At 43.4% G+C, this 27,724-nt stretch overlaps 1 protein-coding gene across 2 annotated transcripts in view; it reads left to right on the forward strand.

The window, feature by feature from the left end:
- Window positions 1–27,724, forward strand: part of LOC130356505 (amine oxidase [flavin-containing] B-like) — a 120,237-nt gene that overhangs the window by 30,376 nt on the left and 62,137 nt on the right. For both annotated transcript variants that reach the window (XM_056558166.1, XM_056558167.1), the window contains exons 2-4: window positions 8,103–8,197; window positions 13,268–13,405; window positions 14,345–14,449. In XM_056558166.1, coding sequence (XP_056414141.1) covers window positions 8,103–8,197; window positions 13,268–13,405; window positions 14,345–14,449 — 338 coding nt within the window. The remainder of the gene's footprint in view (window positions 1–8,102; window positions 8,198–13,267; window positions 13,406–14,344; window positions 14,450–27,724) is intronic.

Raw genomic sequence — 27,724 nt, forward strand, 5'->3', positions numbered from 1 at the left:
GCTGAAAAAGGGAACATAAATACTGGATGTGTGGATTAGGCACAAACATCCTGAAATGCATTCTTATAACCTAAATGCCACAGCTAGCTTTATCGAGTAACTATTATTATATTCTTTACTTTTCAGAGTATATGTTTAAAAGATTTTTTTTTGTAGCATCCAAGTATGCAAAAGTACACCCCTGAGGAAGTCGCCAGTTGGCGACGGAACGCGTGGGGTCCTTTGTGGCCCTGTCCTTGCTGTATTTACTTTTGATCTATGGATGTCCTCTGGTCTGAAACACTTGCCTCATTTACAGTTGTATATACTTTATAGCACTTTATGGTATTACTCCAGCACCTTAATATTTTAGCCTTGTTAACTAGGTTTATCAAGTATACTTGCTATTGATTTGGATTATTGTATGAGGGCTGGCCTTTCCATATTTGACGGGGGTTCATCCGTTTATTATTATCACATTATTCCTTAGGACAGGTGCCTTTCTAGAGGAGGGAGTTCATGGCCTCTCCTCTTAGTTGTGCTTTGGCTCTTATGGACTATTTTCGTTGTGTTTAATAATATTTATGTGTCTTGGTAATCTAATTCTGTGTGTTTAAATTGTGCAATAAAGAGAATTTTTTGTATATCTTTACTTTGTATCTGGTGTGCTGCTATTTTTCAGTGTAGCTTTTCTCTTCTAGACAATTGTAAGTATGCAAAAGTGACATAGCTGAAATGTTGGTTGTCAATAGAGATGAGAGATTTTTTGAGGTTATATATGACATCGTCGAACATAGAGCCTCAGTATTGAAAAGACCGTGATTTTTTGACATTTAAATTTAAGATATTGACATTTAAATTTAATATTACTCTCCCAAGTTTAATGTCCCGGTCCCCAGCTTTACTTTGAATATATAGTGTGGTTACAAAATAGCAATCTAACAAGGAGTCACATGTCACATAGTGGCACAGTGACAGAGCCAGGAGGAGGCATCAGTATGAGAAGACCACACAGTGGCTGAATGACACAGCGTGGAGGTGGTGGCAGCATGAGGAGACCACATAGTGGCTGAATGACACAGCGTGGAGGTGGCGGCAGGATGAGGAGACCATATAGTGCCTGAATGATACAGCCTGGAGGTGGTGGCAGTATGAGGAGACCATATAGTGTCTAAATGACACAGCGTGGAGGAGGCAGCAGCATGAGGAGAACATATGGTGGCAGAATGAGACAGCCTGGAGGTGGCAGCAGCATCAGGATTCCTGAAAGTGACCCGATGACAGAGTGGTGCGGTGGGTTGCAATACCAGTACCCAGTGACGAAGGTGGGTGAAAACTTGGCATCAGATGTGTGGCATCAAGTGGGTGGTAGGATCAGAATAGTAGCTGAAGCAGGTAGGCAGAAGAAAACAGTCTCTTTTGTAAAAGTGTTAGTGTGCACAATTAAGTATTGAGGATATGCATTACGTAAAACTTAAATTTTAATAATATGCTAAGGATAAAACATACGGCCCCATTTTTTTTTTAATCAAACAAAAGAAAAGGTGTGGAAAAACACTATGTGCCACCTACACCCCCAAGTATTGATGTGATCCAAAGACCTCTAAAAGGTGGAAGGGAACAACGTATGGTCCATTATAACTGGTAGGGGTAAACACTTCCCCTGTAAGGCCTACTCTCACATTATTAATTCCCTTCTTGGCAAGTGTTACTCACCCTAAAAAGGGCGGTCCCTATTTCCACCTACAAACACTGCCATTTCCCAGGGTTTTTAGGTGGAAATAGGGATTCGTTCCTGTGTGGGGCCGCCCTTTTTAAGACGAGTAACACTTTCCTCGAAAAGGTGGAAGGGAACAATGTATTGTCCATTGTAGCAGGTGGGGGTAAAAACTTCCCCTGTAAGGCCCTACTCTCGCCCTATTAATTCCCTTTTTAGCAAGTGTTACTCACCCTAAAGAGGGCGGCCCCACACAGGAAACTCTCTCTATTTCCACCTAAAGCCTGGGAAATGGCAGTGTTTGCAGATGGGAATAGGTAGAGGTTCCTGTGTGGGGCCACCCTTTTTAGGGCGAGTAACACTTGCAAAGAAGGGAATTAATAATGCGAAAGTAGGGCCTTAAAGAGGAAGTTTTTTCCCCCACCGGTTACAATGGACCATACGTTTTTCCCTTTCACCTTTTAGAGGTCTTTGCATCACATCAATACTTGGTGGTGTAGGTAGCACATGGTGTTTTTTGCACACCTTTCACTTTGTTTGATTTAAAAAAAATTTGAGTACAGAAATTTTTGCTTAAGTTTCAGCTAATGCATATCCTCAATACTTACTTGTGGTCTGATGCCGAGGAATATCTGTAACTGGGGAGCAGCACCTTAAACATGTTTTGCACTATCCATATTTGTGAAGTGATGGCATGGCACCATGGTCAATCTACTCTGATGCATCAGTGGATGGAAATCCTGGCTGATCCACATTTTTCGTGGACAGACGAGTTCTCCTTGGGGTTACTATGGCTCCCGCTGCACTAAACACCCGCTCTACTGGCACACTACTGGCCGGGCAGGACAGCTTTTCCAGGGCAAACTCTGCTAGTTGTGGCAACAAATTAAGTTTGGCTGCTGAAAAATCCAACAGATCTTCAAGGTGTGTTGGCATGGTCATGTCAAGGTATGCCATCACCTGCTGGTTCAGGTCCTGCTCTGGGTCTACCTTCTGCTGATGAGTTGCTTCATTATGTGGGTGAAGAAAGCTACTCATCAGCGACTGTAGACTCAGGCTGCTGCTGAAGGAGCTGGTATTGCTCCTGCCACCCCACCCCTCCCCAGTAGCCATGGCAGTGGAAGGTGAGCGTAGAGGGCCCCCCCCGAGTCAGACCTGCGAGAGGATAGACGATGGCGTAGATAGACATCGGCCAACTGACTATTTAGGATGTCTCTGTAATAGGTCAGTTTCTCCTCCCTCTCAGTGGGTGTGAAAAAGGCCCCCATTTTGTGCCAGTAGTGAGGGTCCAATAAGGTTGAGAGCCAGAAGTCATCCCACTGCCAAATGGTGACAATTCGGCTGTCACTACGCAAGCAAGTGAGCATGCATCGTGTCATTTGTGCAAGTAACTCGGAGGGACGCCCTGCTTCCATCTCTACTGCATACTGCCACAGTGTGTCTGGGTCCTCTGTCTCGCCTTCCTCATAACCCTCTTGCTCCTCTGGCTGCTCCTACTCCTCCTCTCCTGTCAGCTGACTAGAAAAAAAAACCATCTCGCGAAACCTAAACTGTGCTCCACTGTGCCCCTCCCCATACTCCTCCTCCAGTTCAGCCCCCTCAGGGCTCATGTGGCTGTGAGATGTAGGCGCCACGTCTCCAGTGCCCTGTCCAGCCATCATTTCCAACACGTGTTGTAGTAGAAGAAGCAGTGGAATTACGTCGTTCATCCCGTAATTCTGGCGACTAACTAATAATGTGGCTTCCTCAAAGGGCCTGAGCAAACGGCAGGTGTCACGTATGAGCTGTCGCTGTTTGACATTGAAGTTTCACAGAGGAGTCCCCCTATCTGCTTGGATCATCAAGAAATCGGTGATGGCTTTTCTCTGTTTGTATAATTGGTCCAACATATAAAAGGTGGAATTCCCCTGTGCGGAAACGTTGCAAATCAGACTATGTTGGGGATGCCGTTCTGATGCTGCAGCTCAAGGAGGGTGTGCTTTGCTGTGTACGAGTGGTTGAAGTGCATGCAGAGTTCCCTTCCCATTTTTAGGATGTCTTGCAGATGGGGGGAACACTTCAGGAACTGCTTGACAACCAGATTGAACGTGTGTGCCATGCAGGGTGCATGTCTCAGGCTTCCCAGTCACAGCGTAGACAAGATGTTCTTCCCTTTGTCAGTCACCATGGTTCTTATTTACAGTTTTCGTGGAGTAAGCCATGATTCGATTTCTTGCTGAATGACTTTTTGCAGTTCCTCCCCTGTGTGACTCTGTTCGCCAAGGCAAACCATGTGAAGAACAGCGTGACACCACCATACCCTGAGACTTTAACAGGAACAAAATAGTACACCACTTAGATGTACATATGTGGTATCCACTTATGAGGGGAGAAAAATGCTCTTCAGTATGCTTAAAAAAGTATTTGTGTACAACACCAGCGGGTGAGTAATTTTGCCTGGCCTTTCACAGTATCTAGGCCCTTGAGACTTTAACAGGAACAAAATAGTACACCACCAATAGTACACAACCAGATGTACGTGTGGGGTATGCACTTATGAGGGGAGAAAAATGCGCTACAGTATGCTTAAAAAAGTATTTGTGCACAAGACCTGCAGTACACACCAGTGCTGCAGCACACAGTTGCTTTCTCTCTCAATCTCACTCCCTTCTCCATCAGTGCTTCTAGGCAGGATTTGTGTTTGAGCTGAAAAAAAGCTTTTATGTGCAACACACAACGCTGTCAGTCCCTATCGATCTCTTTTCAGTGAAAGGCTGAAGTGACTGGCTGCAATATGGCTGCCGATTATATGGGGCTGTGACATCACAGGGGTGACTGGCTGCTGATAGGCTGCATGTTGCATGTGATTCAGGGTCATCCCACCTGCCCTTTTCCCGCCTTCCCAGGATTCCTTGCCCCGTGTCCTCACATGTGGATCCGCCATTTTAGATGCCCTGGAGCCTTGACTGCACTAAATGGAGTTTAATGTAGCAATTCGCTCGCTGATTGGAAGAGGTTAACAGGCTGGTGTTCAGTGATGAGGCTACCTTTTACCTTAGTGGGAAGGCCAATCTCCAGAACATTAGAAGGATTTTGCACCTCTAAATTTCAATTTGGATATTCACCGATCACCTATCGCCAGATCTAACACACTCTGCAATTTTTTCACGTTGGATAAACACAAGTATATTTGACCATCCCCCCACCCCCATTCCCAGCCACAGGATCTGAACGAACGACCTGAGATAACACATGAATAAAGTGAAGTCCATATCAGAGAATATTCTGGCATGCCTCTAGACAGAACTTGACTACTGACTGGACATCTGACATGTCAACCCAATGAAAGTCAACTTGAACATTTGTAGTGTATAGATAAAACTTACATAACGACCCAGATGTACTAAGATTGTCTGGTTTGCACATTAGGGTTTTATTTCTTATCCTAGAAACCTACAAAGTCTAGAAGCCGCACTGTTTTGTGTCAGCCAGTTATCACAACAAAACCTACAAAAACTGACAGTCACTCAAATGTGAAAATACAAAACTTTATTGAAAATAACCATACAGAGAACCCTACCAATAAAAATACCCGCCCTTAAAAACAAACAACCTCAGAAAAATGGGGAGCACCAACCTACATATTAGCACTACTGTAGCCCTAACATTATGTGTATATAGTACATATCAAGCAAAACTCTCATGCATTAATCCCATAAATTGTAAATTACCTGAATGGGACATGATGAGAGCTGATGCATCCCACCACCGCCTCGACACGTGTTTCGTACATCTTTGTCAGGAGACCTCCTTGTTGTTTGTAAGACCCATTGTACTTTGTAATGACATCCCTCATTTTACCACAAAATGTACAGCAAAACTAAAAAAATTATTTGTGGGTTGAAATTTAAATGTTTTTTCGTATACAGGGCTGTATGGGGGCAAATGTTTTGCACAATGATCTGTATTTTTTATAGGCACCATTTTTTTATGGGACTTTTTATATATTTTTTCTGGTATATGAAGTGACAAAAAAATTAGCAATTCTGGACTTTTGTATTTATTAACATCTACACTATTCTCCCTGCGTTTTTAATAGTTTTATGTTTTATCAGGTAGAAGAAACAGACATGGTCACACATCTACAATCTTGTATAATGATCTACCGTATTTATCGGCGTATAACACACACTTTTTAGACTAAAATTTTTAGCCTAAAGTCTATGTGCGTGTTATACGCCGAAAAGCCGCTGCAGTTCAATGATTTAAAGCGGGCGCTTTAAATCAATGAACTACAGCGGCTTTGCAGGTGCAGAGTCAGCCAGCGCTGCCGGCTTCTCTGCCCCTGCCTGCCCTGGGGTCTAGAGCCCTGCTGCCGGCCCTTCTCTCCCCCTGGCTATCGGCACCGCTGCTTCAAGCCTCCGGTGTGCGTCCCCTGCGTCGTTGCTATGCGCTGCACGGCGCGGCGCATGACGTCAGTCAGGGGACACATACCAGAGGCCTGAAGCAGCGCGGACCCGACCCCGGCAACAGGTAATTATGCAACCGGGGATGGGGGGAGGCAACGGGGCAGCGGCGCCGGCAATGGGTGCCGCTGCCTCTTCTCTCCCCTGGCTGTCGGCGCCGCTTCTCTCCCCCTGGCTATCGGCGCCAGGAATGGTGCGCCGGCGCCGATAGTCAGGGGGAGAGAACGGGCAGCGGCACAGATAGCCAGCGGGAGAGAAGGGCCGGCAGCAGGGCTCTAGACCCCAGGAAAGGCAGGGGGAGAGAAGCGGGCAGTGACGGCCTCTCTCCCCCCTGCCTTTCCTGGGCGTGTATCAGGGTATACACGCGCACACACACGCACCCTCATTTTACCATGGATATTTGGTTAAAAAACTTTTTTTACCCAAATATCCTTGGTAAAATGAGGGTGCGTGTTATAGGCCGGTGCGTGGTATACCCCGATAAATACGGTAATTGCTTCTCAGCATAATTTCAAAAACTAACAGGTTGTTAGTATACGTTTTGATCAAAAAGTACAAAGCCCACTCGCCACGTCAAGGCCACCTATTTAGAGTGGGTCCCTAACGTCCCTAGCATAAAATGGTGTAGCACTGGGTGGCGACCACCACCGCCGCGACACCAGTGGATGTGCGGCCATGTCTGTTTTTTCTACCAGGATTCACATTGTATATTCTATCCCCTACTTTTTTTTTGTTTTTTCCACTTGGCCTGCACTCCTCCCCACCCCCCCAGCCCAACCCTATATAAATAGTGGGTAGCTGCACCTGGGCCCTTTAATTTTCTGGCAGTCTCCCAGTCTGACTGGGAGCACATGGTAAGTGTGCTGTTACACCTTGATCACACTGGTGTGGTGCTGTGCGGCGTCCGTTGCTGCCGCGGCGCCATGTCTATGGGGGGTGCGGCCTGGAGACTGGTTTAGGTGGCACTGGGGACGCTCTACCAGTGGATCGTTCCCCCTGTGGGCACTGGTGTCGCGGCGGTGGTGGGCGTCGCCCAGTGCTACACCATTTTATGCTAGGGACGATAGGGACCCATTCTTAATAGGTGGCCTTGACATGGCGAGTGGGCTTTGTACCTTTTGATCAAAATGTATACTAACAACCTGTTAGTTTTTGAAATTATGCTGAGAAGCAATTAGATCATAATACAAAATTGTGGATTTGGGGCCATGTCTGTTTTTTCTACCAGGATTTATATTTTATCAGTTTGGACATTTCCTCATGCCGTGATTATTTTTTACACTTTTTTTTTGCCCTTATAGAGCACTATAACCTGCAATTGTTAGATTGCTAACACTGTATAATGCTATAGCACAGCATTGAGCGGTGTTCTCGGCGCAATGCTTTGGCAGGCTGAATACAAATAATGAAGGTCGGACGCATAGAGGTGAGTAAAGAGTAAGAACTTCTGGCCACGATGTCTACTGATCAGGACCACACGTATGTAATACAGTCCTGATCAGCTGTAGGAAAGGACCAGTATTTTACTGGCTTTAGGTCCCGTGATTACAGGATCTAAAAGGTTAATAGCCTTACTGCAGACTAATATCTGTGGCCCCTGGCTATCAATTTCAGCCGGAGGCTGCCCAATATGGCCATGTTCATAAATCAGAATTTCTGTGCGAGATTCCGCATTGGAAGCCAGCACAGAGATTCCGCTGCAGCAGAGTCCATTGAATTCAACAGGATTTTGCTGCACTGTGCACACAGCTGAATTTCCGTTCCAGATGTTTCATTCTCTGTGCGGAGTCCACATGGAATGCATAACCGTCTAGGTATCCCACAGTGTCCCACAGAGATTCTTCTTGCAGACAGTCCGTCATTATGAATGCAAGGCTTCAGATTTGCACCATCCTTTTTGAATCACTCTGCATTTTCTACAAATTTGTGACTGTTAAAAATGTATTTATTTTTTATTTCAGGCCTTTCAGCTGCTAAACTGCTAACAGAGGCAGGACTTAACGTGATAGTGTTGGAGGCTCAGAACAGAGTTGGTGGGCGAACACACACTATACGAGTGAGTGGTACTTGATGCAGCCTTAAATAATGTTATTTAATTTATTGCTAAAACACTTAGGACATGTTTATCCATGCTATTATAGGAGCACTGTTGAAATGTAAAAACATGTTACAAAATGTGGACTCACACTGCATAATTGTTTCCGTTAACATCTACATTTTATACCCTTAAAGGGGTCCTCTGGTGGAAAATATTTTTTTATAAATCAACAGGCACCAGCAAGTTAAACAGATTTGTAAATTACTTCTATTTAAAAATCTTGATCCTTCCAGTACTTATCAGCTGCTGTAAACTAGAGTGGAAGTACTTTTCTTTTTCAATTTCTTTTCTGTTTGACCACAGTGCTCTCTGCTGACACCTCTGTCCATGTCAGGAACTGTCCAGATCAAGGGACTTATTGCTACTCTGCATAGTTCCTGAAATGGACAGAAGTGTCAGCAGAGAGCACTGTGGTCAGAAAGAAAAGAAATTCAAAAAGAAAATAGCTTCCACTCTAGTTTACAGCAGCTGATAAGTACTGTAAGGATAACAATTTTTTAATAAAAATAATTTCCAAATCTGTTTAACTTTCTGGCACTAGTTGATTAAAAAAAAATGTTTTCCACCAGAGTGCCACTTTAAAAAAGGAAGAAAACGCATGTATAAATGAATGCTAAAAATAGATGTTTCTGTATGCCATACAGCAGAGTCCATTTTCTATTGACCTACATTGAGGCATGGTGACAATTCATGACCACTGCAAAAAATTTTACCAGACTATGAAATAGCTACACAATTTTTGAAAAAGCTTCTAAATCAAAAGTGGTAAAAATCAGCAACTGAGACAAATTGTGCGACAAATCAACACTCAATTACCTTTCAATAAATTTCTCCTTTTGAGAAACTTCACCATTACCGTTACCCCCCTCCTGAGTAAAAAAAGATGAAGTCAGCACTTGGAAGCAAGCCAATGCTGTGTTGGCTTGACTTGTAGTGCAGGGAAAAGATTACAAGGGTCAGGAGCAATCGCCCGGCACAGTGAATGTATTAAAAGTAATGTAAAGGAAAATCTGTCTCTAACAAAACTAGTTTTGTGTGAACCAAACTTTTTGTTGAGATTCGGCTTAACTGAACATTTAGAGACTTAGCTCATTTTTACACATAATAGCACAACATATTAAATAATATAGTTATCAAATAATATCACACCATGACCACCACATGGTGAACGAAAAACACAGATTTACGCAAGATCACAGCAAAATGCAGAAATGCAGAAATGTAGAAATATGCTAATTTTACCTTAGCTGTTTGGTCACAGATGTTGGGGCGGTTGTTTTTTTCGGTGGCCCAGTCCGACACTGCTTTCAAGGAAATTAGATTTGCTGTCTCCAGCTTTTCCATTTTTATAATTTTTTTTGCATATTTAATTTTTCTAATAACTTTTTAAAACATCTTTACTACCTTTCTATTTAAATAACTGTATTGTTTATTGGCTTTATTGATCTCCCTGCTGCCACTAGGTTTCCCAGGCAGAAGCAAAATGTTTCTGGCATACATACAGCCAAAAATATTTTGCTTTTTGTCTTAAAATACCCTCCAGCAATCAGCATTAGGAAGCAATCCAATGCTGTGTACAGCAGCGTTGGCTTGACTTGTAGTTCAGGTAAAAGATTCCAAGGGTCAGGAACAGTGCACCTTAAAAATGATGAATCTGTTAAAAGTAAGGTAAAGTAAAATCTGGTTCTACCAGAACTAGTTCAGTTTGAACCAAATTTTTTGTTGAGATTCGGATGAACCGAACATTAAGAAGCTTTGCTCATTTATACACATAATGCCACTACATAGTGAGTGAATAATATGGTTACCAAATAATCCTTTCACACCATGACCACCACACGGTGCCTGGAAAACACCACCATACTGTTACTAAATGACAAAAAAAAATTACTTTTTTCCCCACATGCAGTGACTATACTGTGATACTGCATGATTCTCTCATATATACTACTCCCATAGGTCCCTCTCTCATATATACTGCTCTCATTGCCCTTCCTCTCATATATGATAGATGGGAGTCCATAAGAGTTGTATATATGTATGCTGCTCCCATGGGCCCAGATCACTCATATATACTGCTCCCGTGGCCACACTTTCATACATAAAGCTCCTGTGGTCCACTCTAACATATATAATGCTCCCATGGGCTCCTTCTGTCATTTATCATACTCTCATTCCCCACACCCCAGACTGATGTAAATGTCCACCTCCCTCATTGCCCCCCAATACTTTCCCTGTTACCTGCTCCTCTATACTCTGTGTACCTGCAAGAACCTATATTTAAATAAATTTAAAAAAATTATCAGCCTTACTGATGTAGTCCTACTGTAACTGTTTCTATACCGGTCTATGGGCTTTGTGCAGTCCAAACATTTAGTGAACTACCTGTGTGTGGTTGCATTTTGGCAATTGACACAAATCACAGCAAAATTCAGAAATTTGCTAATAGTTCTCTAGCTGTTTGGGCACAGATGTCAGGGCTGGTCCTTTGGTGGCCCAGTCCGACACTGCTTTTTAGTTAGATTTTAAAGCCAGTTCACCCCCACTAAACCCAATATACTGGGTGATAGTGTGGGTGAACTGGAGTCCAACGAGGGGTTACTTACTTTAGTGTGTGCCCAGGCCGCTGAGTTCTCCCCTGCTAAAGTTCTTTTTGTCCTCTCTGTAGTGGCGCTTTGAAGGCGGTTCCCCGGCGTCCATATTTCTTTGGGTCTTGGAGGAAGGGGCCTATGCCCGCCCCCATGGTCTGCATATTAATTTTCTTCACATCCCCCCACAGTGCATGCTCTTCAAGATTTTCCGCAGATCTCACGTCCTGATGAAGTGAGAGCTGTGCATCCCTAGACAGCGCTCCTCACAGTGTAACTGTGCATGTACAGTGCCCTTGCTACAGAAGTCAGGAGTAGCGAGGGCCCGGCGCATGCGTAGAGTGCTCTCACGTGCACAGCTCTCACGTCATCAGGACGTGAGAGCTGTATAAAATCTTCAAGCGCAGGCGCTCTGCAGACAGAAGGCTGCACTCTGGGGGCATGTGAAGAAAATTAATATGCAAACCACGAGGGCGGGCTTAGGCCCCTTTCTCTGGGACCCAAAGAAATATTTCTCCAGGACCCAAAGAGGACAAAAAGAACTTTAGCGAAGGAGAACTCAACGTTCAGGGCACACACCAAAGTATGTGACCACTCGTTGGAATCCAGTTCACCCACACTATCCCCCAATATATTGGGCTTAGTGTGGGTGAACTGGCTGACAGTATTCCTTTAAATAGATTTATTGTTTATTGGCTCCTTTTCATGTTTAGTTATTCAAATTCTTTTATTTGTTGTAACTTGTTTATTGCCATAATGTATGTATATAGGTATGTAAGGTATGTATATCTCACAGTAAAAAAATTAACATGCTTTAAAAAGTACCCCATTTTGTCGCTGTAATGTTGTTTTTGAGGACATTATCCTAGTCTATAATGCTAATGGCATTTGTAAACTGATTAAACTTCATCTTACTCATGTTCAGTGCTTTGGTAAATCCTTAAATGGGTACTCCGGTGGAAAACTTTTTTTTTAAAAATGAACTGGTGCCAGAAAGTTAAACAGATTTGTAAATTACTTCTATTAAAAAATCTTTATCCTTCCAGTACTTTTTAGCAGCTGTATGCTACAGAGGAAATTCTTTGCTTTTTGAATTTCTTTTTTGTCTTGTCCACAGTGCTCTCTGCTGACACCTCTGTCCGTGTCAGGAACTGTCCAGAGTAGCATAGGTTTGCTATGAGGATTTTCTCCTGCTCTGGACAGTTCCTGATACGGGTATAAGGTGTCAGCAGAGAGCACTGTGGACAAGAAAAAAAAAGAAATTCAAAATGAAAAGCATTTCCTCTGTAGCATACAGCTGCTAAAAAGTACTGGAAGTATAAAGATTTTTAATAGAAGTAATTTACAAATCTGTTTAACTTTCTGGCACCAGTTGATTAAATTTTTTTTTTCTGCCGGTGTATTTCAGCCTTCAACACATATACCCTACCTCAAGGATAATGGATTAATTATTGCATGATGGCCTGACCACTGGGACCCTTATGATCACAAGAATGGGGACCTGAGCCTCCTATCAGAATAGAATGGCGGGTCACACATATGAACGCACGCTCCATGCATTGTATATAGACGCATCAAAGATATTCGAGCTATCTCTGACAGCTTCCATAGAAAATCAATGGACCCATGCATGATTCATTAATCCATTTTAACCTCTTGGGGACGCAGGGCGTACAGGTACACCATGCATTAATGGAGGGTGTACCTATCAAAGCATAAGGGATAAGATGCCTGATCCCCAGTGGCGGGACCCCTGTGATCTTTCACGCAGCACCCCGTTACCATCAGCCCCCAGAGCATGTTCGTTCCGGGTCTGATGAGTGCCGATCACTGGGCCGGAGTATTGTGACGTCATGGCTCCACCCCCTCAATGCAAGCCTATGGAAGGGTAAAACAGTTATAGGGGTCAGAAGATACCCCCTCCCCCCTCTCCCGCCATCCGCTCCAATCATTCGGAACAAAATGTTCCGAATGCTGGGGCAGGGAAGCACCCCTTTAAAGGCTGGAATGCCTCTTTAATATAGAACATTATGTTTTTGATAAAATAATGGAAAATTAAGTTTGTTGCTTTTTTATATTACCAAAGTAGCAAATACATGATATTCTATGCATATAAATAAATTAACTTGTTTTTTCTGGGATAATTCACATGCTCTGATATTATTTATCATTGGCTTGCTTTCAAAATCTATTCAAACTAGCCTTCATTGGTCTACTCTATACTATACTATTCAAAGTAAAGTGCCTATAGCCAACAGTCCTCTCCTCCCCATGTAGGATATTTCTTTGCAGTAAAGTAGTGAATTTGTTATATTTTGACATGAAGCAGAGTTGCTGCAAATAATTCGGCCACTGTTTAATTCATCTGAATGGACGTGTATCACTTTGCTTAATTAGGGATAGATTTAGTAAACTATCATTGTATTTTTTTTCTTAAAAGAACAAAGATGTTCAATATGTGGATGTTGGAGGTGCTTATGTGGGACCAACACAAAATCGGCTATTACGGATGGCAAAAGAACTTGGTATAGAGACGTATAAAGTATATTTACATGGTCACCTTCTTCAGCATACAAAGGTAAGGCAAGCATTGACATTAAGCAGAATTATTCGTAGATGTGAATTTGTCCTTCCAGACAGCGTTGGCAACATTAGTCTAAAAAGCCTGTCATGGTTATTATTGCTGTAGTATTTATTGCTATATATTGAGTATATTTGCTGTGAAATTGTGATATATTTGGCAAACTGTATGTTTTACATTTTATTATGGTTGTACAGGGTCAGCCCAAAGCATTGTGCTGCCTGGGTCCAAGAATAAAATCCTACTCCCACCATTTTAATTTAACCAGGATCTTTGATTTGACCCTATGGGGAAGCACTGGCCCACCTGCTTTTTATCTCCACCCCACCTGCCATGAATTGATTTTCTATGAAAATATTGTATGCTTCTAAGTAAATTATACTATTACCAAGAAACACCAGTATACTGAGACCAATATTGTCAATATATTACAAGGAGAAAACATTATCACCATATATAATACCATTATACTGGCACTGACTAAATCCAATATACTAAGACCAATATTATCAAGAGTACCAGTATACAATGAGGAATAATATTATCACCATACACATTATGGTGAGAGAGGGTGATGCATTTTTACATAGGACTGTATGTTTAAGGGGATCATTTTTTTTTACATGGGACTGTATGTTGGAGGAGCGCGGGGAGCGAACAATGTATTTTTACATAGGACTGTATGCTGGAGTGCTGAGGGGGCACAATGTTCTACTCTTCTCTCTTGTCTTGGCACAAAACATGCTAGCTATGGCTCTGTTTTGTGTTATGGGTCTTATGAGTGGTGCTATGAGGACTTGAAGGACAAGCACCAAAAACATTGAACGAAAAAAAAATTGTGAGGTTTTCCTATCTTGGCTTCAATAGAATGTCTTTTCATAACCACTGTACACATTATTTAATTGATTTATGTTAATAATTCAACTTTATTTTCAGGGTAAATCATACAAATTTTTTGGAGCTTTTCCACCAGCATATAATCCTCTGGTTTTCTTGGATTATAACAACTTCATGAGAACTATGGATCAGTGGGGTAGTGAGGTATGATATTATGGCCTGTATATGTAAGGTTTGTTGTTAAATCCTTTAATATATTAACTAGAAAGAATGAGAGTGCAAGCTTCATGTTTGCTTTACCTGAAGCTCAGACCTGGGTGTTTTTGAGGCTTGCTTTCTCTGTCTTTCTAGTTATAGCTAACAAGGCAAAGTTCACATCTGTGTTAGAACTCTGTTTGCAGAATTAGTTTAAATAGCATACATGAGTGGAAAAAAAAATACTGTAAGCTGCCTTATTTCCACTCAGATTCTGCAAATAAATGGACACCAGATGGAAACCAGATTGATCCCATCAAAAATCAATGGGATCCAATGGGAAATGGTTGTATCTGTTGTGCAACGGATCATCTGGCTCAGTGTTTTTTTGTCACGTACTGATACTGTGACGCAGATAGGAACTTAGCCTAACATGATACAATAGCTCTGTATTTAAAGTGATAAAAAGATTATTCCAACTGAATTCCAAGGTCTTAGACAGAACTATATGAGACTATCAGCTGATCGGGCGGGTTCAGCTTTTCTAACCCCCATTGAGCTGTTATCATCTTCATATGCCCTAGAAGTGCATTATGACTGCACTTGCCCAGATCAGACAGCTCCATTATATTATAGAAAAACATGAAGCACACCAAGTTTGATTGGAATTTTGCTAAGTTTTACTTGGCTAGAACTTCAATTTTGGAGGGTCAGTTTGGCACAACCTACCAAAATAGCATCAGCCACATGGTAGAAAGCAGAAGGAGGAAAGATCACATGACCTCTTGGAATCCCATAATGCCTTTCAAACAGCTCACCCAACCAAACAGCAGGCAGCATAAGGGTGATGTCAAATTCACTATTAAAGCCTTAGCACATAGCTTAGAGATAGCAGGTTAGGTGAAGATCTCTGTGAGGGACACTAAGTAGTGAACAACACAGATAGTAGTAGGACCATGCATATATAATAATTGTAGTAAAACAGCACTGCAGAGAGTGTTCTGTATCTGTTCTGTCAGTTCAAAATCAGTTTAAATTTTGTTTGAAAGTTAAGTTGCAGATTTTGTGGCTTTCACAAAGAAAATGTGAAATGCAGTGCATATAGGGTGTTGCTACATCTCATAATGAAAAAACGTTTTACAGCTTATAAAAATCCACTGCTTCTTCACTTTCCAGGCACAAAACGTGTTGCTACTCCAAAAAAGGGATAATTTCTGGACCACTTGAAAAAAGACATTGCTTCTTTCCATATCGCTATGTGTATATAAACATGGGCAGGCATCTGGCTCTAAAAAGCATAACAATTCTGCAAATGCAGTATGTTTTTATATAACCTGTTAGTTATCCCCGAGTACATTCTGTTAACCCATAGCCATACATGTAACTTTGAAATCTACTTTGCCAACAGCTCAGAAGTACATACTGTATATACTCGAGTATAAGCCGACCGGAATATAAGCCGAGGCCCCTAATTTCACCCCAAAAACCCAGGAAAAGTTATTGACTAGACTATAAGCCTAGGATGGGAAATACATCATCCCCCCTGTCATCATCCAGACCCCCGTCATTAACACCCTCATCATCATCACCCTGTCATCATCCCCCCTTCATCATCACCACCTGTCATCATCCCCCCTTCATCATTACCCTGTCATCATCCCCCTTCATCATCCCCTCTTCATCATCACCGCCTGTCATCATCCCACACTCCCCTTCATCATCACCACCTGTCATTATCCCCTTGTCATCATCCCACCCCCCTTCATCATCACCACCTGTCATTAGCCCCCCCCCCTCATCATCACCACCATCGGCTGTCCAGGCATGCTGGGAGTTGTAGTTTTGAAACATCTGGAGGTCCGCAGGTTGAAGACCACTGCGGCCTTCGACATCATCCAGACCTCCTCACCCCCTTTAGTTTTGTACTCACCTCTGCTCGGCGGGACGTTAGGGTGCGCTGGTCCGGGCCATCTGTGCTGCAGGGACCATCCGGTAAGGAGGGATAGTCGTTCTGGGCTGTCCATCTTCACCGGGGGGGCCTCTTCTCCGCGCTTTCTCTGCACATTAGCGCAGGAAGGGATTGCCACCCAGTTAATGATCCACCATTTAGGGTGGATGGGCAAGCAGGCAGGGAGAGCAGTTTTAGGGTCAGTTTAGGGCTCACTCTCCCTGTCCCCCGGTCGGTCCCTGACAGTTTGTTTAAATCTAGAACTTTTTGCCAGAATTCAGTGAACCTGCAGAACTGAACTTAAAGGGGTACTCCACCCTAGACATCTTATCCCCTGTCCAAAGGATAGAGGATAAGATGTCTGATCATGGGGACCCCGCAATCTCTCCTTCAGCACCTAAGTTTGCTCTGTGCGTGATGACTCACAATACAGGGGGTGATGTCACAGCTCCGCCCCCTTGTGATGTCATGCTCCGCCCCTCAATGCAAGTCTAGGGAAGGGGGCGTTATGGCTGCCACCCCCCCTCCCATAGAATTGCATTGCATCCTTTGGATAGGGGATAATGTGTCTTCTAGAACGGAGTACTCCTTTAACCCCTTAAGGACCCGGGGTTTTTCCGTTTTTTGCATTTTCGTTTTTTCCTCCTTACCTTTAAAAAATCTCTAAAAACTCTTTCAATTTTGCACCTAAAAATCCATATGATGGCTTATTTTTTTGCGGCACCAATTCTACTTTGTAATAACGTCATTCATTTTACCCAAAAATCTACAGTGAAACAGAAAGAAAAATCATTGTGAGACAAAATTGGAAAAAAACCACCATTTTGTAATTTTTATGGGCTTCCGTTTCTACACAGTAAATTTTTCAGTAAAAATGACACGTTCTCTTTATTCTGTAGGTCCATATGACTAAAATGATACCCTACTTATGTAGGTTTGATTTTGTCGTACTTCTGGAAAAAATCATAACTACATGCAGGAAAATTTCTATGTTTAAAATTGTCATCTTCTGACCCCTATAACTTTTTTATTTTTCTGCGTATGGGGTGGTATGGGGGCTAATTTTCTAGCGGTACTATTTTTGAATTGAAAGGACTTATTGATTTATTCATTTTTTTCATGATATAAAAAGTGACCAAAAATACACTATTTTGGAATTTAGAATTTTTTTTACGCGTATGCCATTGACCGTGCGGTTTAATGAACAATATATTTTTATAATTAGGACATTTCCGCATGCGGTGATTCCACATATGTAAATTTTTATTTTTATTTAAACAGATTTTTTTTTTTTTGTTTAAATGGGAAAAGGGGGGGGGGGGGGATTCAAACTTTTACTAGGGAAGGGGTAAAATGATCTTTGTTCACGTTTTTTTCACTTTTTTTCCCACAATGTTATAGCTCCCATAGGGGGCTATAACACTGCACACACTGGTCTTTTACATTGATCAATGGTTTCTCATAGGAGACCATTGATCAATGATTCTGCCACTTGACTGCTCATGCCTGGATCTCAGGCACTGAGCAGTTATTCGGCGATCGGACACCTGGAGGCAAGGTAAGGGACTCTCCTGCTGTGTCACAGCTGTTTGGGATGCCGCGATTTCACCACGGACATCCCGAACAGCCCCCTGAGCTAACCAGCAATGATTTACTTTCACTTTAGAACTAGGCGTTCAACTTTCGTGGCCCTGCGTTATAGAACGGGAGCCGACTCATTACTTACCGGTACGTCATGGGTCCTTAAGAGGTAAAGAAAAGTTTGCCCATTTCTTTTAATAATCAAAAATATATATTGTTCAGAAAAAATATATTACTAAGAAGTTTGGTTAATAATGATATTATCTATCTATCTATCTATCTATCTATCTATCTATCTACATATATATATATATATATATATATATATATATATATAACCAAAGGAAAAGATCGCAGCACACATGGAGATTCAATAAAGTGCGGTGTTTATTGAATGTAAGGATGCAATAAACACCGCACTTCATTGAATCTCCATGTGTGCTGCCATCTTTTCCTTTGGATTAATGCTGGATTCCCTGACCAGGAACCCAATGATGGCGTGGATCTTATACTTTTTGCTCCTTGGCGGATGTGCTGCTTGTTAGTACTTCTAGACACACACACACACACACACACACACACACATATATATATATATATATATATATATATATATATATATATATATATATATACACATGTTCCTCTGATCTCAAATAAGATCTTATATTTGCCTATTGAAGATACAATGTGGGAAATATAGCTTATGGCACCATACTTATGGTTTCTAGGTTTCTGATGTCATCATTACAAGAATATACCCAAAATAACATGTCAGCTGTGGGTTTGCAGATGGTTTTATTCTCATATTTTGTAGAGAATTGTTACATTTAAATTGAATTTGTAAAAGCAACAATAAGTGTTGTGGTAGCCCTTGGGGGGTGTATGGTAGGGATGGTATGATATTGGTATATGAGGGGTTGATATTAACCCAGTCACTCGTGACGCCAGGGTGAGGCTGGTATGCTGAATCTATGTTCCGGCCTATCGCCGCCCTTCCCAGAAGCGATAGGTGCAATGAAATGACTGAAGGTCCACAAGCAGATTTAACTTGAATAACTTTACTGCAGTGCTTGCAATATCCAATGCGTAGTAACAGTCTCATATAACAGTTCTTAGGTTGCTTAGCGACTGGCAGAAGATGCAGACCTTGCATTAAACTTATAGTCTCTGAATTTAGGGAGTGATGTGCAGATCCGTCTGGATTTAGGGGAAATATTGGGTCCGGTGATACTGCAGAGTGCTTATGGCATGACACACTCTATAATTTAGATCATTCAGCCATTGCCACAAGGCTGCGACACCATGGAAACAAGTAATTAACCATTTATATGCAGAAATAATACTATATACATTATTCTATGGATAAATTAGAAATCTATACACTATAATAGAGGCGACTAGGGGCGGACTGACTAACAGATATTACTAAGTCCTAGGGACTCTGGTTACGGGGACCCATAAATAAATAAGTACCGTATGAAATGCGGTACTGGGACACCACAGTGTCATCTGTGTTGATGGAATGCACTTCTGCATTTTTTAGGTGGTGTAGTGAGTACATTTATTTTTTTTATTTAATAAATATATATACATATATATATTGGGTCCTTTAATATTTTTGACACATTATTTTTCACTAGATTAGTGGGTACACTAACCAATTTAATTAGTTACAGCACAGGGGTGTTATTCATTCACAATGGTGATCTGGTTATATTCTCTCCAATATATGATGTGATCCACCACCATGGAATATGAGATTGTATCACTTTATTCATTCTACAGGATCATATCCTTTTAAGCAATTATTTAATACAGTATAAAATTGTAGTGATGCCATATTCCATGGGCTGGAGAGCGAAGCGTCACAAATTTATGTATATTGCTGTGATTAGCGAATTTTTTGAATTTTCAATGTGTTTAAGCATGTTGTTGCCTTTGACAACCCCATAGCGGTCAACCATATAGCATATATTATTAGGCACATTGTTCAATTTGAGTCGGTATGGTCATTATGTGTTTGAAAATACTGAAGCATGTGTGCGGTTGCCGTTAGCAACCGTACACGTGCAGTCGTTTGATCTCTGTTGTTCTATTTTTGCACTATTACTGATCACATGAATTTTTGAGCTGTGACCAATGAATTTTTGAATTTTCAGGGTGTTTAGACATGTGGTTGCCTTTGACAACCACATGGATGCTAACCACATCACTATTAGGTATTTGTATAATTGGAGTATATGTGGCCATCATATGTTTGGAAACACCGCAGCCACTAGCAACCGCGCGCATGCTCCTTTTTGTTTTGTGAACACGTGGAATATTGTTGCACTATCATAATCACTAGAGATGAGTGAACTTTTCAAAAATTCGATTCGGCCGATTTGACGAATTTTCCGGAAAAGTTTGTTTTGATCCGAATTTGTTCGCAGCAAATCGATATTAAAAAAGGCTATTTCTAGCCTACATACAGCCTCTATAGGGGTATAGAACACTTTGCTGTGTCCTAAAATGCATATGGAGTGTGCTGGGGGAGTGAAAAAATACTATTATTCAGAATAACATGCAGATTACCGGCATCGCTCTTAGAATCACTGCCGCACAGCAGCACAATGACAGAGCCTGGTGGTGGCATCAGTGGCAGGAGACCATATAGTGACTGAATGACATAGCGTGGAGGTGTTGGCAGCATGAGGACACCATATAGTGGCAGAATGACACAGTGTGGAGGTGTTGGCAGCATGAGGAGACCATATAGTGGCTGAATGGCACAGCGTGGAGGTGTTGGCAGCATGAGAACACCATATAGTGGCAGAATGGCACAGCGTGGAGGTGTTGGCAGCATGAGGAAACCATATAGTGGCTGAATGGCACAGCGTGGAGGTGTTGGCAGCATGAGGAAACCATTTAGTGGCTGAATGGCAGAGCGTGGAGTTGGCTGATGCACTAGTACACTACACACCAGGGCTTCACAATCCCCCCCCCAAAAAAACAACACAATATGAGAAGTTTTTGACAAAGATTTCTCATAGGTAGCACCCGCTATCCAAAAATTTTAAATTCCCGGACCCAGGCCCCACCTCTGCGGCATCAGTAACCCATATATTTCCTGAAGGACACAGCCTGGAGTTGGCTGATGCACCAGTACACATCAGGGCTTCACAATCCCCCCCCCCCCCCCCCAAAAAAAAAAAACAAGACATTGAGAAATTTTTCACAAAGATTTCTCATAGGTAGCACCCGCTATTTAAAATTTTGAAATTAACAGACCCAGGCCCCACCTCTGCGGCATCAGTAACCCATATATTGCCTGAAGGACACAGCCTGGAGTTGGCTGATGCAAGAGTACACACCAAGGCTTCACAATTCCCCCGCAAGAACAACATAATGATGATTTTTTTGACAAAGATTTTTAAATTATTTTAAAAACAAGCTCAAATTAACCAGTCGATGAGGCCCCAAAATTAAGGGCGGTGGACCACAAAAAATCATAATTTTCACAAAAAAGGATTAAGAAGCAGAATGAATCCCTCTTTGTATTTTTTTAGTAAAATTTTACTTAATAAATCACACGCAAAAAGCGTTCTGTTGTGTAATGGATATCCTTCTGGAAATTTCAAATTTATTACCCTGTTTCCCCAAATGTAGGACATCCTCGGAAGATAAAACTTACTATACCATACCAGGACAAGGTGCCTTGCAATGGCATCTTGCACGTTACCCTTTATTCTGAAACGTGCATCCCTGCAAAAAAGTTTCCAGAGAACGTTTGATGCCCGTCAGAAGATTGGCGTGACAGATGCCTGTCTGAAGCTAGGCATGAAGGATGCCCGCGAGAAAATGGTCGCCAAAGATGCACGTTTCAGAATAAAGGGTAAAGTGCAAGATGCCCGAGAGATGTTGAATTCTAAAAAGCAGCAGGTGGGTTTTGCAGTAAAACCTCCAAAATTGATGGACGCCAGGGAAAATATCAGCCTGAAGAGGAGCGTGCCGGCCATCACTATGAACTCCGCCATGGCTCAATGGTCCCCATCCATAAACATTACCAAGACCATCCAGATTTCACAGCAGAAAACCATTATCCCAGGTCTTAGTAACAGCGTTAAGGGAATGCAAATAAATGTTGACAACCATCAACTGAATGGCACAGCGTGGAGGTGTTGGCAGCATGAGGACACCATATAGTGGCTGAATGGCACAGCGTGGAGGTGTTGGCAGCATGAGGACACCATATAGTGACTGAATGGCACAGCGTGGAGTTGGCTGATGCACGAGTACACTACACACCAGGGCTTCAAAATCCCCCCCAAAAAACAACACAATATGAGAAATGTTTGACAAAGATTTCTCATAGGTAGCACCCGCTATCAAAAAAATTTTAATTCCCAGACCCAGGCCCCACTTCTGCGGCATCAGGAACCCATTTATTGCCTGAAAGACACAGCCTGGAGTTGGCTGATGCACCAGTACACACAGGGCTTCACAATCCATCCCAAAATCAACAAAATTGTATAATTAAAAAAAATATATATTTATACCTTTGTGTAAGAACAAGCTCATATCCAACATTTCAGAAGACTCTGTAAGGCAGGACGGTGGACCACCCAAAGACTTTCTTCTCAAAAATAATGAACCACACAATTTTTTTTATTTTTTTTTAAAAAATTTAAATTCCTAGACCCAGGCCCCACCTCTGCTGCTTCAGTAACCCATAGATTGCCTGAAAGACACAGCCAGGAGTTGGCTGATGCACGAGTACACACCCGGGCTTCACAATCCACCCCAAAAAACAGCTAAATTTTTTTTAATTGTCTGACAAAATACCTTTGTGTAAAAACAAGCGCATATACAACAGTTCAGAAGACTCTATAATGCAGGACGGTGGACCACCCAAAGACTTTCTTCTCAAAAATAATAAACCACACAATGTTTGAAATTTGGTTAAAAAAATTATTACATATGTGTGTAAGCGCATCTGTCTCAAAAAGATCAGATCACCAAAGGATTTTTTTCACCAAAAATGATTAAGCAGAGTTAATCCCTCTCCGTATTTATATTTTTTTATTTTCATAAAAAAAATCATACGCACCAAGGATTCCATTGTGTAACGGTTAGCATTCTGCAAAATTAAATTTTATTACTGATAAAATTATCAGTAAATTTAACAATAACACTACCCAAGAGTTTAATTACCCCATACATTACACCAGGAGCAGTCAGGAGTAGGCCTCAGCAGTACCCAATAGGCCTTAATAACCCCTTACCTTGCCCGATCAATTGCGAGATCAAGCAATAACAGGTGTGTTATGGCCTCAGATGTCCTGGGCCGCACTAGCGTTCCACTGAACGGATTAGCGTGTCTCTATCTTTCAAGGACAGGTGCGTGTTACTCGCTGAAACCAGTTCGTGATAGGGATCTGGGATTGCAATTATTTCCCATAAACGATTAATTCCCAGTAAGTGCGGGTCATAAGCATGCGTTGATTAAGTCCCTGCCCTTTGTATACACCGCCCGTCGCTACTACCGATTGCATGGTTTAGTGAGATCCTCGGATCTGCCCCGGCGGGGTAGGAGAAGGCCCTGGCAGAGCGCCGAGAATTTAACGATCATTGTTGAAATTTGCATTAAGCATATATTTAGCTACTGCTAAACATCCAAAAATTGAAGCCCAAGGCCAGTGGCACCAGGGAGGCAAGTTGTTTGTGAAAGACACAGAATGAGTCTGGAGCAGTCATTTGCAGTACCCAAGAGGGTTTCATAACCCCTTACATTTAAAGATCAATGTTTACATTTGCATTAAGCATGTATTTAGCTACTGCTAACCTTCAAAAAATTATAGGCCCAAGGCCTGAGGCACCAGGGAGGCAAGTAGTTTGTGAAAAACAAAGAATGAGTCTGGAGCAGTCATTCGCAGTACCCAAGAGGGTTTCATAACCCCTTACATTTAAAGATCAATATTTACATTTGCATTAAGCATGTATTTAGCTACTGCTAAACTTAAAAAAATTATAGGCCCAAGGCCCAAGGCATCAGTTTCCCCCATATTAGGAGCATAGTTGTCCCCCAGATTAGGAGCATAGATGTCCCCCAGATTAGGCAGCATAGATGTCCCCCAGATTAGGCAGCATAGTTGTCCCCCAGTCAGAACGAGCCGGTCAGAGCCAATCAACGGGCCATTTGTGGCCCGTGGGCCATACAATGCCTTGGTCTGCCCAAGAGTGATTCATAACCAAGCATAATTGGGAGAAATGTTGCTGTATCAGCATGGTCCATCTACTCAGACCCATCTGTCATTGGTGGCTGGAAATCCTGGCTGATCCATCCCTGATTCATCTTGACAAACGTCAGTCTCTCCACATTTTTAGTGGACAGACGAGTTCGCCTTGGGGTGACTATGGCCCCGGCCACACTAAACACCCGCTCTGATGGCACACTACTGGCCGGGCAGGACAGCTTTTGCAGGGCAAACGCCGCTAGTTGCGGCCATAAATCGAGTTTGGCTGCCCAGAAGTCCAGCGGATCTTCAACGGTTGTTGGCATGGTCATGTCGAGGTATGCCTCCACCTACTGGTTCAGGTCCTGCTCCATGTCCAGCTGCTGCTGATGAGTAGCTTCACTATGCGGCTGAAGGAAGCTACTCATCAGCGACTGTAGACTCAGGCTGCTGCTGATTGAGCCGGTACTGCTCCTGCCACCCCTCCCCTCCCCAGCAGCCGTGGCAGTGGAAGGTGAGCGCAGAGGGCCCCCCGAGTCAGACCTGCGAGTGGATGGACCATGTGGCCGATAGGCATCGGCCATCCGACTACATAGAAGCTCTCTGTAGTAGGTCAGTTTGTCCTCCCTCTCAGTGGGTGTAAAAAAGGCCCCCATTCTGGGCCGGTAGCGAGGGTCTAATAAGGTGGAGATCCAGATGTCATTGATCTGATGAATTTTGACAATTCGGGGGTCACTACGCACGCAACTGAGCATGCATCGTGCCATTTGTGCCAGTGACTCGCTGGGACTACCTGCCTCCATCTCCACTGCATACTGCCACGGTGTGTCTGGGTCCTCTGTTTCGCCTCCCTCGTAATAAGCCTCAAGCTCCTCCTCTCCTGTCCAATGACTAGAAACACCGGCCATCTCATCCAGCGAAAACTGTGCTCCGATCTGCCCCTCATCATCCTCCTCCTCCAGTTCATCCCCCACAGGACTCATGTAGTCTTCTGATGTAGGTGCAACGTCTCCATTGCCGTGACCAGCCATGTTTTCAATCATTTTTCTGAATAAATGTAGGAGTGGAATTACGTCGTTCATGGCGTAATTCAAGCGACTAACAAAAAATGTGGCTTCCTCAAAGGGCCTCAGCAAACGGCAGGTGTCACGTATGAGCTGCCACTCGTTCACATTTAAGTTACACAGGGGAGTACTCCTATCTGCTTGGATCATCAAAAAATCGGTGAAGGCTTTTCTTTGTTCGTATAGTCTGTCCAACATATGGAGGGTGGAATTCCAACGTGTGGCAACGTCACAAATGAGACTATGTTGTGGGATATCGTTCTGATGCTGCAGCTCAAGCATAGTGTGCTTGGTGGTGTATGAGTGGCTGAAGTGCATGCACAGTTTCCTTGCCATTGTCAGGATGTCTTGCAAATGGGGTGAAGACTTGATGAACTTCTTGAAAACCAGATTCAACACGTGTGCCATGCAGGGCGATTGGTTCACACTTCCTTGTCGCAGCGTGGCCACGACGTTCTTCCCATTGTCGGTCACCATGGTTCCCATTTCCAGATTTCGTGGAGTAAGCCATACTCGGATTTCTTCACAAATGAACTTTAGCAGTTCCTCCCCTATGTCACTCCGTTTGTCAAGGTAAACCATGTGAAGGACGGCTTGACACCGCTGTGCCCTACACACATGGTATGATGAAGGGCCACCGAGATTTGGACGTGCAGTGGAGGCCAAGGACAGGGGAAAGAGGAGGAGGAGGCGCACACTGTAAAAGGACCGACAACCTGGGAGCGAGAGCGTGGAGGAGGAAGCGGTGTGACCTGTCCAAGTTGCTGTTGTGGCTGTGCAGGAACAACATTTACCCAGTGGGCCGTAAAAGACATGTATTGTCCCTGACTATAGTTACAGCTCCACACGTCGGCGCTGCCGTGCACTTTTGAACACACCAACATGCTCAAGGACTGGCCCACCTTCTCTTGTACAAACTTATGCAGGGCTGGTACTGCCTTCTTCGCAAAGAAATGACGGCTTGGGACTCTCCACCTCGGCTTGGCACAAGCCATCAATTCCCTTAAAACTGCAGAGTCCACCAGTTGGAAAGGGAGGGACTGCAACACCAGCAACTTGGACAGGAGCACATTCAACTTCTGCGCCGTTGGATGAATGGGCGCATACTGTTGTCTCTTGGACATGGCTTCGCCGATCGATTGTTGGCGGAATGGCTGACTAAAAGCGGAAGAAGCAGGAGCGCCAGAAGGAGGGTTTGACACAATGCTCCCTTCGGCTGAGGTGGTGGAGCCTTGGCTGGATGACGGAGGGAGCGGAGGGCCACTGGGTGATCAGGCAGGCTGGACCACTACATCGGAGCCATGGTTATCCCAGGCCGCTTTATGGTGGTGAATTATGTGTTGACGCAGGGCCGTGGTGCCCACATTGGGACCCTGGCCACGCTTCACTTTCTGACGACAGATCTTGCATGTGGCTACGCTAAGGTCCTCCGGATTCTTTATGAAGAACAACCACACCGCAGAGTAGCTGATTTTCCTACCCGCAGTCCGCACTATTTGACTGCTATTGGCGCCGTCTCCAGGAACCCTTGTTCCACTACCTCCCAGAATGGTAGGTTGCCGCAAAGCAGGTGGTCTCCCTCTGGCACGTTTGGCTCCTGAATTTCCACTACTGCCACCACCACGCTGACTGCCAACTGTGCTACCGCCTTGCTGCCTCATTGGCAAACAGCAAATCTCTTCTCCTGATGATGATGAAGCCCCGGCTTCTGCACCCGGCTCCAAATTGCGATCGGCTTCATCATCATTAAAAAGATGTGTGCACGTCACTGATGTCCTCCTCAGGTTCCACAACAGTGTCTGCTTCAGGACCCTGAACAATTGCAACACCGCCTCCCACGTCACTGTCCGCATCAATACTTGGCCGCCTTGCGGAGCAAGCGCTGCATGTCTCCTCACATTCTTGGCTGCCCAGTAGCTGCTGACTGTCCTCTATTACATCGTCCTCACTAAATAGTAGAGCTGAACCCAAAGCATGAGATACTTCTTTGGGAGAGGGAACAGCATAGGACAAAGGCAATGGGATTACGGGGACTGCTCCCGGGCCATGCCAACTGAGGGTTGTGTCTGAGGAACCCACCGACTCTTGACTGGGGTTGTCAGATCTCGCTTGTGATGATGGGGATGAGTGTGCAAACCAATTGACGAGGAGAGATGGGTCGACGACTTGACTGCTGGGTGTTAACGGGAGCTCAGGCCTATTGATGCGACTCCTGCTGCCACTCACCCCAAGTCTGCTGCCAACTCTGCCTGACGTATGTAGGCCTCTGCCCCTTCTCTGTGCACGTCCTGGCACTTCCCTGCCTGACATACTTAGTGTGTTTATGAGGGTATTACAATATGCCCCACTACTCTTTAAACAGTAGTTGTATAGAACAGCAGCAGGCGATTACTTACAGCTGTCCTTTCACAGTATGTAGGCCCTAGACAGAATAACAGGTACTAAATAGTACACTACTTGGTTCTATGTATGC

Source organism: Hyla sarda, chromosome 2 (assembly GCF_029499605.1).
Source record: "Hyla sarda isolate aHylSar1 chromosome 2, aHylSar1.hap1, whole genome shotgun sequence".
Lineage (NCBI taxonomy): Eukaryota > Metazoa > Chordata > Amphibia > Anura > Hylidae > Hyla > Hyla sarda.